This window comes from Moschus berezovskii, chromosome 9, assembly GCF_049115385.1.
Source record: "Moschus berezovskii isolate FMDL1 chromosome 9, NW_MosBer_1.0, whole genome shotgun sequence".
Lineage (NCBI taxonomy): Eukaryota > Metazoa > Chordata > Mammalia > Artiodactyla > Moschidae > Moschus > Moschus berezovskii.
The window spans coordinates 25732783-25749111 of NC_142468.1; the positions used below are offsets into that span (position 1 = coordinate 25732783).

General features: G+C 40.2%; 1 protein-coding gene across 15 annotated transcripts in view; it reads right to left on the reverse strand.

Annotated features, from left to right (window-relative positions):
* Positions 1 to 2913: 2913 nt before the first annotated feature.
* FUT8 (fucosyltransferase 8) overlaps positions 2914 to 16329 on the reverse strand; it is a 452301-nt gene continuing 438885 nt past the window's right edge. For all 15 annotated transcript variants that reach the window (XM_088839526.1, XM_055437108.2, XM_055437112.2 and 12 more), the window contains one exon: positions 2914 to 9159. In XM_088839526.1, coding sequence (XP_088695652.1) covers positions 8842 to 9159 — 318 coding nt within the window. In that variant the 3' untranslated portion in view covers positions 2914 to 8841. The remainder of the gene's footprint in view (positions 9160 to 16329) is intronic.

Below are 16329 nucleotides of genomic sequence, written 5' to 3' on the forward strand. Positions count from 1 at the left end.
CACCACTTATGACCCAGATGGAATTTCAGTCTCCACAATGTGACCATAAATCAATGACCATTTTAGAAATTTAAGGGCCGGAAGGAACTTGGAGATTATCTAACCTGTTATATGCTTGAAGTTCCCTTTAGCATCCAGTTTTGCTTGGACGCCCCTGAAAGGAGAGGGAACTATCATCTAAATTAGCTTGTGTCATGATCAACAACACAATTTATTACAAAGTTCTTTCATGTGTTGAACTACTGTAATATTGTTGCTTCTGTACTTTGCAGTCACATAAAATAAGTCTACTTGCTGCTTCACACAGCAGCCTCACCAGTACCTAAACATGCTACCACGGAGTACCCAGCACAGGATTCAAAGTGACATTCAAGATTCCAATACCTTCCGTCTGGAGACTTCTGTTTTTGAGGGGTACGGTAGAGTGGGAGGTGATGTCACGGCACTTCTATTGGCAACTAAATTCTCTAAGTCTTTAGTTAGACTAAAGCTGACCTGAAGCACAACTGACCTTCTAGATATAAGCATAAACTATGTTTGTAAGTTGTACACTATGTTAAAAGTGAAAGTGTTAGTTGCTCTGCTGTTGCTGCTAAGTCACATCAGTTGTGTCCAACTCTGTGCGACTCCATAGATGGCAGCCCAACAGGCTCCTCTGTCCCTGGGATTCTCCAGGCAAGAACACTGGAGTGGGCTGCCATTTCCTGCTCCAATGCATGAAAGTGAAAAGTGAAAGTGAAGTCACTCAGTCATGTCTGACTCCTAGCGACCCCATGGACTGCAGCCCACCAGGCTCCTCCACCCATGGGAGTTTTCAGGCAAGACTACTGGAGAGGCTCAGTTGTGTCCAATCGTTGCGACTTGCTGGGCTGCTCTGTCTATGAATTCTCCTGGCAAGAATAGTGGAATGGGTACCCATTCCCTTCTCCAGGGGATCTTCCAGACCCAGGGACTCCTGCACTGCAGGCAGATTCTTTACTATCTAAGCCACCAGGGAAGCCCATGCAGTATGTTAAGTGCTCTAGTACTTTATTATTCAATGCAGTGATTCTCAGCCCTGAGTATATGCTAGATTTACCTTTTAATTTCATTTTTTTTTTCAAATTCTTATTTTTTTTAAATACTGAAACATGATTAAAACGTCACATGAACACAAGTTACACACACATTTTTACTCATTAACAATGGTGACACAGCACCTGGCATTAATTTGAAATGAATGAATTAATCAGTACCAGAAAAAGCAATCCACATTTCTGGATGAAGACAGCAAACTGAACATATGGGCCTAATATTGCTCCACCCCAAGACTCTCTGTAACTGCAGTGAAGGAACCTTTTTAAAAGTATAAACCCTCAGGGCAGGGAGGACAGGAGGGGAGATGACAAGGCGCTGGAAGGTGGAAAGCACGTGGTCCGGGTGGGACCGCGAGAGCCCGGGGCCGTCCACCTCTGCTCCAGCCAGGGACCACCATGCTGGACAGAGTGGGTCCACATCACCCTCAAGAGTCAGGAAGGGAATCACCACGGAGGGTCCGGACACACACAGTCACGGGCAGCGTGAGGGACACTGGAGATCTGGCACAGCATCGCTTCCAGGAGCGTCTGTGAGGTGTCTCAGGGAGAGATGAGCAGTCAGGACCGAGCAGAGTATTTTCAATTTTTAAGCAACTTTTAGGGACCTTAATTTTCCCAAACAATAGAATTTTCTATTATCTCAGGTTTTAGTCACTAAAACTTATGATTAATAATGCGAAAAGAATAGCTCACATTTGTTGAGCTTTGTGCAGGCACAAGCTAAGAGATTTTCATGTGTTAACTTGTTTAAACCTCACAAAAACTTTATGAAGTAGCTATGTACTAGTACTATTTTCATTTAATAGATGGTTAAGCAAAGGCGCAGAAAAGTTACTTGCTCAAGGTCACAGTGCCAATAGGTAGAGGACCCAGGATTTGAACCCAACAAAACTGACAGAACTCATACTTTTAACTACTACATCACATTGTTCCCATCACTGTCCTTTCTCAAAACATTAATAAACTATGTGAACAAGTCAGCCTAGAGCTCTATGATAAACCAGAAGACACTGAGTTAATCAAACCTTTTGAATAAATGCTCATGTAGCCTCAGCTGCTCTGTTTTGTCCACAATAACAGTTATTGCCAAGCTGAAATACTAGAGACAGTATGCCGCAACACAGCATTCCTTGAGTGTTCCAGGCATTCTGCATTTGCATCCTGGCTCTGTCACAGCCAAAGCTTCAGTTTCCTAGTTAATAAAATGGAGTAATAATAGTACCTGCTGCTGCTGCTAAGTCACTTCAGTCGTGTCCGACTCTGTGTGACCCCATAGACGGAAGCCCAACAGGCTCCCCCGTCCCTGGGATTCTCCAGGCAAGAACACTGGAGTGGGTTGCCATTTCCTGCTCCAATGCATGAAAGTGAAAAGTGAAAGTGAAGTCGCTCAGTCATGTCCGACTCCTAGCGACCCCATGGACTGCAGCCCACCAGGCTCCTCCACCCATGGGGGTTTCCAGGCAAGACTACTGGAGAGGCTCAGTTGTGTCCAATTCGTTACGATTTGCTGGGCTGCTCTGTCTATGAATTCTCCTGGCAAGAATAGTGGAATGGGTACCTATTCCCTTCTCCAGGGGATCTTCCAGACCCCTAGCGACCCCATGGACTGCAGCCCACCAGGCTCCTCCATCCATGGGATTTTCCAGCCAAGAGTACTGGAGTGGTTTGCCATTGCCTTCTCCGATGACAGTACCTACTTCATGATTATGGTGATCATAAGTTAAGTACCTGGACAAACCCCAGGTACACAGAAAGTGCTCAATAAACGATAGCTATTATTGCAATGCTCATTACTCTAAAGTGTATGAAAGTAAGAAATAGCATTAGTCTATGTCTGTTTTTTATAATAGTTATCACTGTTAACTTTTTAATAATCTAGTTTGAAACCTTACTTGCTGCTGCTGCTGCTGCTGCTAAGTCACTTAGGACTTGTCAAATTTATCAATATATATGGTGGTAGTCTCTCTTCTTCTTGTTTTTAAAAATAAAAAATATCTGCTCATTTTCAAGCATTTAACACCTCTTAGTGCATCATACTTTCTTAAAGACTACCAAAAATCCCCGTAAATATTCCCCAGAGTCTGCATCTGGCATAAATTAGGGTATTATCGACAAGTTCCCAACCTCTCTACACTGTGAACCAGAGACTTGAGGCATACTCTGATATCCTGGTATTTGGATGTAATGGAGAAGAAGAGCAGGGACTTCCTGAGGTGACAGCTCAGTTTATGGGCTGTAGAGTCTTCACTAGTCTGTGAACCTGACTGCAGGAAAGCAAGACTGGTGGTCAGGGTGGCTGGAACACAGCCACTGAGGATCCTCAAGACCAAGTCTGAGAGGGACTCAGGGTTTGAGCTATCACAGCAACAGCTGTCTTCAGCATGTTTAGTTACTTCTGAGCCCAGGATGAGAGCCAGCTGAGTAGATACTGCCCAGGAATTGGGACATACATAGCAATTGAACCTGAAAGCACTGTACAGCTGTTAGCCATCTGACCAATCCTTTCCAGAGACAGAGTCTTGACATTAGTGCTTTCCAGATCTAGCCCAGAGGTTGTAAACTAATGGACCTGGGACTGAAAGTAGCCACTGATGTCTCTTCTTTAGTGTCTTACATTTTTTAAATTAGATACTAGTATTTAAAATTTTGTATAAAAATAGATTTGGCTTCTCTCGAAAAACAAGGATCTGGCTACATTATGCCTTAGCACAATAATCTGCTGAGGCTGAGTAGTAGCTACCCAATTTAGACACATGGAACCCAAACAGACAGTAACATTTACAAACTCTGATTAAATCCAAACAATTCAGTTCACAGATGAAGAAAATGGAACTCTGAGAATGATGTGACGTTCAATGGCAGAGACAAAATGGAAGGCCAGTTGTTTTCAACCCCAGTTCAGAGATTTTTAGTATTACTGATCTTTCCTCTAGAGAATCTGGGGCACAGGAACGTGTCAGCTTGTGGGCACTATGATAAGGGGAAACAAAATGGAGAACTGGTCTTCTGACTTTGCACACACTTAACTTCCCTTCATGAGTTTGAGTGAACTCCGGGAGTTGGTGATGGACAGGGAGGCTTGGCGTGCTGTGATTCATGGGGTCGCAGAGAGTCAGACACAACTGAGCGACTGAACTGAACTTCCCTTCATTTTCTATGCTGGGCCAGAAAATTCTTACGGGCTGCAATGCACTAGGGAGCTTAAGACTAGCCAGAAACCCCAAGTCCCAGCATTGCTCAGACTGCTGACCACACCCGCAGTCCAAACTATCTGTACTCTCTGCACAAAGCAGCGCACATTCCCAGCCTCCACCAGATGCTCTCATGCCCCGCTGGGTGATAAACAAACATGCTGCTTTTTCTTGCTTAATGGCCTTTTCTCTACCCACACAGGCAGTTAGGGAACAATAGCCTCCACAGGACACTGACTCAAAAAAGGAGGAGAGGTTACAGTTACAGATGACAGGTCAGTAGGAGCTCTGAACTCTCTTCCTGGCTCTCTTCCCAAAACATCAAATGGTTATGGCCATGACCTTTGATACACTGCTTTTTAAAAAAGTGCAGGTTCTGTTCTGATTGACATAGTTTTTAAGCAAAGGATGCCCTGACCACATTCCCCTTGAGTATAAGGACACTGATTTGTTAAAAACCTTTGAAGTGTTTAGCTTAAGTTAAATGGCCACAAATACACAGTATTAACAGCACCATTATATCTCAGATTCAGGCCTATATTACCCCAAACTGGCCAAGGGGGCTGATGTTTCCTTGTTATCTGGGAGATGCCAATGACAAAACTATAGTCTAAGTAATTAGCATAGGAACTGCATGAACAATGGAACAATAACAACGGAACCATTCACATGAGATCATTTTCTGTAGACAGACAAACTCAAGATTGTCTTAAGAATAAGGAGAGGAAAAAGCAGGTGGCAACTTAACTGGACTGCAGATGGCAAGGCTGAACAGTTGATTAGGTACTCAGAGATTCTGACTTGTATGAAGGAAACAAAAGTGAATGTACTGTTGAAGGGCAACTTCAAACATGCATTAACGTCAGTGAAAGTTGAAGCCAAAGAACTTGCTGTGGCCTGCGTCTGCCCTGCCAAGGATCCTGGAACAGCTTCTCCCTGTTTCCAAGACAGAAACTGCTGTCAGGAACCAGTAATCGCAGAGGCAACTTCTCCTTCGTGCTTCCTTTTGGGCACTGCATTTAAAAAATTACCCAGAGTCTGCATCTGGCATAAATTAGGATGTTACTGCCAAGTTCCCAAGCCATGCAACTATTCTGTACAGACTATTGATCCTGGCTATTGTACAGCCTCCCAGGAGAACAAATGAAGTATCAGGCAGTTGGCTGTGGTCAAAGAGGACATGTCTGCTGCACCTCAAGTAAAAGAGAGTTATTTTCACTGAGACAGAGGACATTCTTCTAAAGGCACCATTTAGACTCCAATACTTTTCCTGCTTAAAGAATACACAGTGATTACATTCTAACTAAAAGATGACACAATAGTCACTCCGTGAGATAGCTTTTTAGATGTGCTCTTTTTCTTATAAACTCTCAAGCCCCTCAGAAGCTGAGGCTATTCATGTTCTCAACAGGCTACACTCTATATGATAGGAAAAAACCTAAAGATCAGAGAGGGAAGCAACAAGTCTCATTCACTTGGGACACAAAGAAATCCTGGAAGAGGGCTGACAGCACTTTGACAACAGGCATGAGCTCTTTAAGTTCAGCTCAGCACTAAATCAGACTTGAGTGGCAGGACCAGGAAGAACTTTTGTAACTGTTTTGTCTTTAGCGTGCAGGATGCTGGTATCCAAATTCAATGAGACCAGGCTAATAACTTTGTTCTAGGTAAGGCTCTTTGAGAAATGGGTCTAGTAACAAGGAAAATACCCAAATCTTCTTAATTTTGCCTTGGCCACTTGATTCAAAACCATGCAAACTTTTAAAGTACCAGATTTTCATGGAGAAATTACAACAGTGGTGAAGAAATGTCTGTCCTCCCAACAGGGCAGCCTGTATGACATGTACTTGATGATTTGCAAAAACATGGCTCAGAAAAGCTTTTCAGAAGGCAGGGGTCAGCGGTATTCATTAGCCATTCACACCTGCAGGTTGAACAATTTGGTAGTTTTGCTTTGCTTCCTGCTTAAAGCTATTGGCTGCTTAGCTATTAAGGTAAGAATCTAAACAGAGACTCTTCCCTCCCCCACCATACTTCTTCATTTAAATCTCTGCTTCAGAGTTTCACTTCCTGTGTGACAGAGTTTTAGCACCTACTGAACAGATCTTCCAATGGATAACAATGATCAACATTTGACAAAATACGAAAAAGCTATTCAAAGCCACTGAAGTAGCAGATGAACTCTGGAAAGAGGCTGAAACTTGGAAGAAGGAAAGGTACAAGATGAGTTTTCCATTTTTATGGCTTTCAGGTGGATAGAAAACTGCCATCTTTCTGGAGGAAGAAGCAGGGGACGTCACAGAATCAGAGCAATGCCAGCTGCTGGAAAGTGAGGATGGAAATCTCAGAATCCAGAAAGCCAAAGAAAGGGCTTCAAATTCTATGTGTAAAATGTACCCTCATCTCTAGTTGACTCCTAAACCATATATGTGTGGGGCAGACTCCAGGTAAAGATAAAATAATTTAGATTTTGTGCTGTTGTCCTAGACACAGTTTACGGTTTGAGTCCAATGAAGTTAAATGTCTGCACAAACAAAACTATCAGTGCTTTTCAGAGGAATATAACAGAATCCACAACATAAACACTGATAATATTCAAGATACAATCTAAATTTAGTTAATATTTGAATAACCATAAAAATGTGATTCTTTCTCTAGAGAAAAGACAAATAGAGACCGATTTTGAGATTAATTAGGTATTAGACTTAGCAGAAAAGGGTTTTAAAGCAATTATTATAACTATGTTCAAAGAAGGGGAAGAAAATGAGCTAATAATGAATAAAAACAAGAGATCTCAGCAGAGGAAATAAAAACCCATAGTTACTGATGCTCTGATGACAAGTGAGATGAGAATTAAAAAATAACTTATATTTCAAAGTACCTCTGCTCAGTTGGAAATTTTTGTCTCAAATGACTTACTTGTACCAAAACTAAATTGAAAATTGCTTACTGATACTGGACAGTTAGATCTGGGAGACTTGACTAGAAAAGTAGGAAGAATTTAGGGAAGTTTGGTGGGGATATTTTATATACAGGAATTTTCATTTAGAGATGATGTGAAGGACAGGATTTTTTTTTTGTCTAGGATTTCTAAAATTTAATCCCAGGCCTGCTACTGGTTCCTACATGGATCAAAATTTTCTTTCAGAAGGTAAAACAATGCTATGAAATACTCCTACCAGGCATCTAAAAAGAGGCAGGCCGCTGAAAAGAGGAAGTGATCTTATAAGGAGGAAAGTGACGTTCAGAGAGAAAGCATAGGGGGCATCAAAGTCTTGTCTTTTGAAGTGATTCTGATGTAGAATTACTAAAAAGAAATACGTGGATGAGATAATGCCAAATTCATTTTTGGTCTCATACTGGTTCCCCTCTACTTTGTTCACCAAACTCTATACACTGTTGGACACGCATTTCAGAAACAGAGCCAGCTTCCCAACACCACAGATTCCTGGTACTCTCAAAAGCAGGACATGATAGCAAAGGGCACAAAATCATTTCTTGGGTGAAATAACAGGACTCAACTCACAAAAAGTGACAATAAGAAAGAACAAGCCTGAAATTATTAGTTTGGAAATGGAGGGGAGAGTTCCTCTGACAGCAAGGGGTTTGATTATTTGATTAATTAAAACGAATAATGTCAAAAATATTCATAATAAAACAAAAACTCCCAAAGAATGTTCTGAGCAACTCTATAACGTGCACCAACTAAACTCAGTGTTCAGTGTTAAAATGGACCAATGACTCTCTGAGCTAAGTCATTCAATCCAAAACAGAAAAATAAAAAAGTAAAGCAGAACAACTGTAAAACTCCTCTTTTTATCATCATCTTCCATTATAATGCCTACTACATCATCATCTGATATAAAATTCTAGAAACTCCACAAAATTCCTCTTTTTAAAATTTATTTTTTGTTATCAAAGAGAATGTCCAGAAACACTGAGTACTAAAGAATCTGTTCATGGCATTGTTTTACAAAAGTTCCTAATGGAGTGTGAATATTTTATTTTCTGTTGTATCCTTCACTTATTAATGATGAGGTGGATGAACCGGTGCAATTACTTAAAAAAAAAAAAATTCCAGACAAAAACATCCATTCTCATTCTGAATCTGTTGACTGGAGTGAATTCAGTGGTTATAATACCACCACTGGCTAAGAATCAAGCTCCCCACAAGAGGGAACTATTCAAGTCATCTCATTTGGTCACACAGGTCTCTCAGGTATAGGCACCATGTTTGAAGTCTCAAACAAAATGTCTGTGTCACTTAAATTACACAATGTGGCAGTGTTTGTTTCATGGGGACATAGTCTTGAAAGAAGGGGTAACGTAGAAAACAATCTGTTTGTATGTTATACGTGAGTACATTATTGGACTGTGCATGGGTTTAAGGGCACTATAGCCCCTATTAAAGAGCAATTCCACCAATGAAGCATCTTGTCAGATCCCAGCTGCTCCTGATGCTGAAGATGTTGACTCATTTTAACCATGGGCTGTTAGGTTGGGGCCTTCTTCATCTACCGTTTGGTTCAAATGGTTTGAACTGAGTTTGGTGGTCTTTCTGGTCCATCTAAGCTTTATTTCTCAGCCTCAGGGTATGTAGGGTACTTGACCGTTTCTATCTTCTCTCGAACTTTGTAGGAGGGATACAGGCCCGTCCTTCCCAGTTTTCTGTTGACACCTTTAGAATAGCCATCCCAATGATTTCCAGCCACACCAATGATATCTCCAGGTTCCATGGGGATTTCATCCGCAGTTCGAGGTTCGTGAGGATAAATGGCAATCTGGTTGTGGGCATTTTGGCCTCCAAAATAGTAGATGTCATCCAAAGAATGGAAGTTTGCAGAGGCATCGGGATGCAGTGTCTGCATGATCTCATAAGCAACTCGACAGACCTTGGGAAAGCATGAAAAAAAAATCTGTTAGTATGTGTAAGATCGCCTTCGTAGCAATCTGAGAGCCCTTGCCAAAGAGACGAGGACTAAACGAGGACCGGGACTGAGAGAATGAGTAGTAGATTCTAGTCACAGGTTTTCAGTCCATTTGCTCTCAGGAATGACGGTACAAAGTCATTCTTCATTTCTTTGCCTTTATCTTTTTTTTTTAAACATAAAAGATAATTACAATTAGGATCTCGCAGAGAAAAAAAAGTATGTGTATATATAGTGTAAAGTATTTTGAGAATAAACACTTATTAAGAGCCACAGAGTGCTGTGCCCTTGGTGAACTTTAAGGTTCAGGATTATAAATACTTTACACAAATGCTGCAGGTCCCTTTCCTTCATTCAGTGTTAATAAATCACATACTCTTTTCTGCTAATTTAGATCTGGTCTGAGAACTCGATCTCAACAGAAACTCATGCAATTACTGAAAATCAACTATTGCCAAATGAGCTAAAACATATCTGCCACTTCTGTTCTGAAGAGTTTTATGTGTGATGTGTAGATAGCAGCAGTCTAGATTGAAACAAGATGAACTAGCCTTTGGGGAAGGTGCATCTACCTGATGCATTTAAGGCTACTTAAAGATTCCTCTGTCCAAAGAACACCTACCATTCTCATTGGATGGCAGCTGAAATTTCACAGTCCTTGACCTTCAGACTTTCTAATAAAGGTAAACTATCTTAATGGAAGGACTGATGCTAAAGCTGAAACTGCAATACTTTGGCTACCTCATGCGACGAGTTGACTCACTGGAAAAGACTCTGATGCTGGGAAAGGTTGGGGGCGGGAGGAGAAGGGGACGACGGAGAATGAGATGGCTGGATGGCATCACCGACTCTGTGGACATGAGTTTGAGTGAACTCCGGGAGTTGGTGATGGACAGGGAGGCCTGGCATGTGGTGATTCATGGGATAGCGGAGAGTTGGATACGACTGAGCGATTGAACTGAACTGATCTTAATGGAGGTATAACATTTTAAACAACTAACAAATACATTCATTACATAGTAAATGTGTTTCAGAAACTTTTTTAAGAATAAGTGAAAAGAAAAGAGAATACTATCATTTTGCTTAGAAAATTCTTCCATTATATACTATAAACACAGGACACAACTGCGGTCAAATTTTTCTACATCTCCAGTTGTAGTTATCTCAGTTAATGAAGTTTTATTGTCCCTATATCAATACTTTTGTACATATTTAAAATGATGCTAATAATAACTCTTAATCTTCTCAGTGGAGCAATTTAAGATACCCAGTAGTTCTTAAAAACTTAGGCATTCACAATACCAAAACTGAATTCTTAAGTGTTATGAGTAAATGGAATCTGATTAGGTTAATCATCAACTTAAGTCTTTTAAAAAATCTGAATTTCAGGAACTGGAGGGGCACTTTTTAAATGCCATATGTAATTTGCAAATAAAACTAAGTTTAGATAGTATTTTTAATTTTGCAGATAGGGACTAATTCTAGTGCTAGGATTTCAACTAGACATAGAACCAAGAGAATACGTTTGCTTTCAAATCTGCTACTTTGTCAACAAACTAATTTTATATTGAGAATGTCACAGTATGATTGACATCACTGATAGAATACTGAAACTATAACAAAATGAGGCTAAAAAAAGATTTTGAACTTGAACTTCATATTTAGTGAGAGGCCCATACAGGGCACGCAAAATCAAGTCAAGACTTTGGAAAGAATCTAGATAATTAAAACAAAGCAGCTCCAATAATAGCAAAGTACAATAACAATGACAGAGGTTAATATTTACTGAGTTTTACTTAGTTTTTTCTGTCGGACATTGCTTCCAAGGTCTAATTTAATTGTCTCATAATATTCTATCATGTTTGTTTTATAGATGTCAAAGATCAGTTAAGGAAAATGGCCGGAGTTATACTATTATTAAGTGGCATATTCAGGTTTTGAACGTAGGCAGAACGTGTATACTTGTTAACTGCTAAGCATATTTTTTCTTGCAGATCCTATTCTCCACGCTCACATTTTAGATAGCATAAGGCCAAGGCAGGCCTTGGGAAAACCTGAGTTGTATTTTCAGGGCCCCTCCACCCCCTTTTCAATTATCCCTAGTCAGGGGTGCTAGACCTTGTACTGCCTTGGGATGACCACAATGTCCACCATGGCAATGGACCCTGATGTGTCTTCTCCTTTCACTAATTAACTTCTCATTCTCATAAAAGCAACACTGCCTTCAGTCCCACAACCTTGGGAACGTGCTTTCTTTTGACAGTATTCCTAATGATCAGTTTATGTTTGGTAGCAATAGTTGCTCCGATACTTTGGCCACCTGATGCAGAGAGCCAACTCACTGGAAAAGACCCTGATGCTGGGAAAGACTGAAAAGGAGAAGGGGGTGGCAGAGGAATGAGATGGTCAGACAGCATCATTAAACTCAATGGACATGAATTTGAGCAGACTCCAGGAGATAGTGGAGGACAGAGGAGCCTGGCATAATGCAGTCCACAGAGTTGCAGAGTCGGTCCTGACTTAGTGTCCGAACAACAACAATCAATAGCTGCTGATGTATCAACCTGATGGATAACATACATACTTTCTTAAGCCAAAGAAATTACGAATGGTAGAGCTTTCAGTTACAGAGGTGGGCCAATAAAAGGCTCCTTCTTATAATAATGGCAATAATGAGAGCAGCTGAGCCTACCGGCCACTGTTCTAATAGCTGGGCTTGTACACACACTTTTTCTCAAATCATTTAACTCTCACAACAGCCTTATGAGTTGGTTACTATTATTATTTATATTTTATAGCTGAAGAAACTATACCAAAGAAAGGTTAATTTTCAAAAATTAAACAAAATGAATAAAGGGGGTTAGTAAATGGCAGAATACTGTGGCCACCTGATGTGAAGAACTGACTCATTGGAAAAGACCCTGATGCTGGGGAAGATTGAAGGCGGGAGGAGAAGGGGACAATAGAGAATGAGATGGTTGGATGGCATCACCGACTCAACGGACATGAGTTTGTGTAAGCTCTGGGAGTTGGTGATGGACAGGGAAGCCTGGCGTGCTGCGGTTAATGGGGTCACAAAGAGTCGGACACGACTGAGCGACTGAACTGAACTGACCGAAATGGCAGAAGTGTAATCAGGACTCTGTCTCAGTGTGTGGTTTAACACACTGAGCCGCCTTAGAGTGCTAGGATAAGAACCTAGAATAGCGTCTGCCTCAAAGTAGCCATTCAATAAATACCTTCTGAGTGAATGCTGCTCCATGTATAATACCAGTCCAGCAGCTGAGATGCAAGTCTACTGGTGACATTAATCCTTAAGATCCACATATAACATTCTGAGTAATTAAATTTTTTCTCTATGTTAACCAGGGGGCAATTTACTGTAAAGAGTTAGAAAGCTGACTATAGTGTCAATGTGTGCATTTAATCACTCCAGTTGTCCTCTCTGGGTTTTACAAATCCAAATCACATAGCAGGTAAATGACGCCTTCCAGCTGATGTCAATACTTTTCTTTGATACTTGACAGGTAGCATGATTGAGAGAAGCAGTCTCTGTGGTCTGCAGAGCAGTGGATGGCCACACGTAGTATGCTTTATTTCACTCACTGTTGACATGTCACTGTATTGTTTTTAGAACACTACTGAGCACACAGTTATGAGTAAGAGCAAAAATCCTGCCAAAGGATAAAACATAGATATGACTGCATTAAGGAAAAAAAAATTTTAAAGGAACGAAAGTCCAAGGAAAGTCTGAATTTTGTCACTAACAACCAGCTGAGCTTTGCATGAACCTCCAAAGCTTTCTGAGAGCAGATGGGATATTGGTTTTTTGTCAAAATAGACAGGGCCAGAAAGATCTCCCAAGTGTGAAAAATTGGAAGTGGGTTTGTGTCTCTCTGTGTGAGGCTGGGGTATCTGTGCATTTTTACTGTAAACTGCTCTATTTTGCTCTTCAGTGAGAGGACAGTATCCACTGCTGTTTCATAACCACACCTCCATGGAGATCCCTATCCAGAGCTGTCTGTCTGGAAATAAAATAAATTAGTGTCTGGCTTCTCCTTCTGGGCTTTCCAAAATCTGATGCAAAGTGTTACCAAGCCAGTTGTGTTGTGTGTGATTTGGAATGAGACAACAGAAAATGCCACAAGAATGTTGCATTAAGTGCCACCCAGGAAGTGTCGCAGGGGGAAAAAAATTTGTCCTATGGTGATTTTAATGACTGAGAAACTACTGAACAAATATTGACTGCTTCTTAAAAAACATCAATTACCTATAGTCTTTAAAATGGACATCTACAACCATTTTTGTAAATGAGATTCCAAGTGATAAAACCTGATTCTAAAACTTGATAGGCAGTATTAAAAAAAAAAAAACTTCTGATATTTTGCCCATCTGCAACTGAGTGAGCTGTCAACTGCTGTTATTTCTCCAAATGTAATTTCTTTGCTTCAGATCTGAGATGGATTCGTTAAATATGAAAATAAATGACATAGTAGATGCTTAGGGCATACACAACTTCCAGTAACACAGGACAAGGTTAGAGTATTTGGTAGAACAGTCTGGAATGTGACTCACTGCATAGCTTTCAAAACTTAGTTGATGTTCTTGAAAAATACTGCCTTTAAATTTCAGACTAAATCCTAAAGCTTGTTTTCTTCAATTTATGAAGCTTTTAGGACAAACCTGGCTTTGAGAAACAGTTTGATGAAGGAGTTCAGAAAACTAAGCGTAACAAACTTAGAGAGCAGAGTCATATTCTTGACTTTTAAAAACTTTTCACTTACGGAGAGAGAATTCCCAGATCTTATTTGTGGATATAAATCCAAGGATGTTTAGAAGCCCTCAGGCTGAGAAGAATGGATCCGAAACCTTATGAAGAATCCTGGAGTCATGGCATTTCTGCCTTTAGTTTCTCAAACATCAACCAGGCCTTGCAATTTCCTTCCAACAATGCCTTTTATTCTTCCAGGATTTTCTACAATAGCACACCGTCAACAGGTAAACTCTCACTAGTTAAATAGCATAAACGCTCTCAAAGGGTAGTAGTTTACAGGAGACAGAAAGTTTACATGACTGAAACTGCAGGATTGCCAAAGCATTATGAAGAAGAGTCTAAACTTTTATTCCTTTTCACCATCTCTTGAATTGAGACTATCATCAAGGAAAATTTGAAAGTTGGTTGTCCATATTTTATTCTGAGCTGAGATTTGGTTCTCATTGTTTTATTTTCTTGTCCCTCTTCCCACTTTCCAGTATGCCTGTGGCATATATAAGAAAGCCTGCAGATTAATTTCCCTAAAGTTAAAACTATACATAAGTTCACCTACATTTGCTATAGCAAATACTGTTACTTACCACTCACCCTTTGGGAATGAAGAGTTTTTGTTTTTTAAAATTCATTGTATGGTGATGCTGTCCTTGAATAAGCTAAAGAAAGTTAAGATGGTGTCTTGGCATAGAAATTAACATGCTGAATGTTACTGTTTGTTCTTCTTTATGAAGAACTGTTACATGCATCAACGCACACAGTGACTATGTGGATCCCACACGTTACCTGTGACCATAAGCAGAGGTAATGGTGTCCTTGAATAGCACGCTTCATGTTCCTTCTAAAATATGAGAACATACTGAAATGGGGCCATGTGAAAGCGCTGCTTAAATAAACACTGTAGATCTAATGGGCAAAGATAATCCTATACCCATTCCTATATAAACAAGAGCAGCTAACATTGCGTTTAATATATTGCTAGGTACTATTCTCAGTGCTTTTTACCTACAATAACTCTTTAATCCTCACAAAAACTTTATGCAGTAGGTATTATTATTGCTATTTTTACAGGGAGGGGAAAAAAAAGTCAGTGATAGTCTAAGTAAATTGTTCAAATGCCACAGTCACTAAGTGGTCAAGTTCAGTTCAGTTCAGTTCAGTCGCTCAGTCGTGTCCGACTCTTTGTGACCCCATGAATCACAGCACGCCAGGCATCCCTGTCCATCACCAACTCCTGGAGTTCACTCAAACTCATGTCCATAGAGTCGGTGATGCCATCCAGCCATCTCATTCTCTGTCGTCCCCTTCTCCTCCTGCCCCCAATCCCTCCCAGTATCAGACTCTTTTCCAATGAGTCAACTCGTCGCATGAGGTGGCCAAAGTATTGGAGTTTCAACTTTAGCATCAGTCCTTCCAATGAACACCCAGGATTGATCTCCTTTAGAATGGACTGGTTGGATCTCCTTGCAGTACAAGGGACTCTCCAGAGTCTTCTCCAGCACCACAGTTCAAAAGCATCAATTCTTCGGCGATCAGCTTTCTTCACAGTCCAACTCTCACATCCATACATGACCACTGGAAAAACCATAGACTTGACTAGATGGACCTTTGTTGGCAAAGTAATGTCTCAAAGTAAAGTAAAGTAAAATGCTTTTTAATATACTATCTAGGTTAGTCATAACTTTCCTTCCAAGGAGTAAGCGTCTTTTAATTTCATGGCTGAAATCAGCATCCACAGTGATTGGATTTAAAACCCAGGCAGTGTAACCCCAGAACCTACAATGCCTCATTCTTATTCCCTGCCTTGTAAAGTTAAAGGCTCAACACTTATGCCGTCAGTGAGTTTTTCTCAAACTCCACTGCTGCTGCTGTTGAGACATTTTGGAGGCATTTTTCAAAAAAAAATCCCGATTTTAATTTATGGCGAGAAACTATGAGTGAGCAACCAACGTCATTCACATCATAAAAATATTAAACTGTATCAAATGCCTTTATACTAAAAATATTTTCAAAAAATACTGAAGTGCAACTAAGCTCAAAGATTTATCACCAAGTGTGGAATTATTCCACAATATCAAATGCTAGAGTCATTAGTCATCAAGAAAGGAGGTGATCACATTTAGCAAACTGCTACTTATTATATAAATATAAGGTATTTTTACTATTAAACTTTTATTCTGAACCCTAACATAAAATGTCTGAGATATTCAAATCTATTTTGGGACACAAAGTATTGGTTCAAATTAGAGTTCTTTTGGATGAACTTTGACTTGCCAAGAGTCTTAACGAACAATATAATATATAATCACGAATCTTATTCCTTTGGACACAATCAAACCTCTCAGTACTGTTTCTTCAAGTAAACT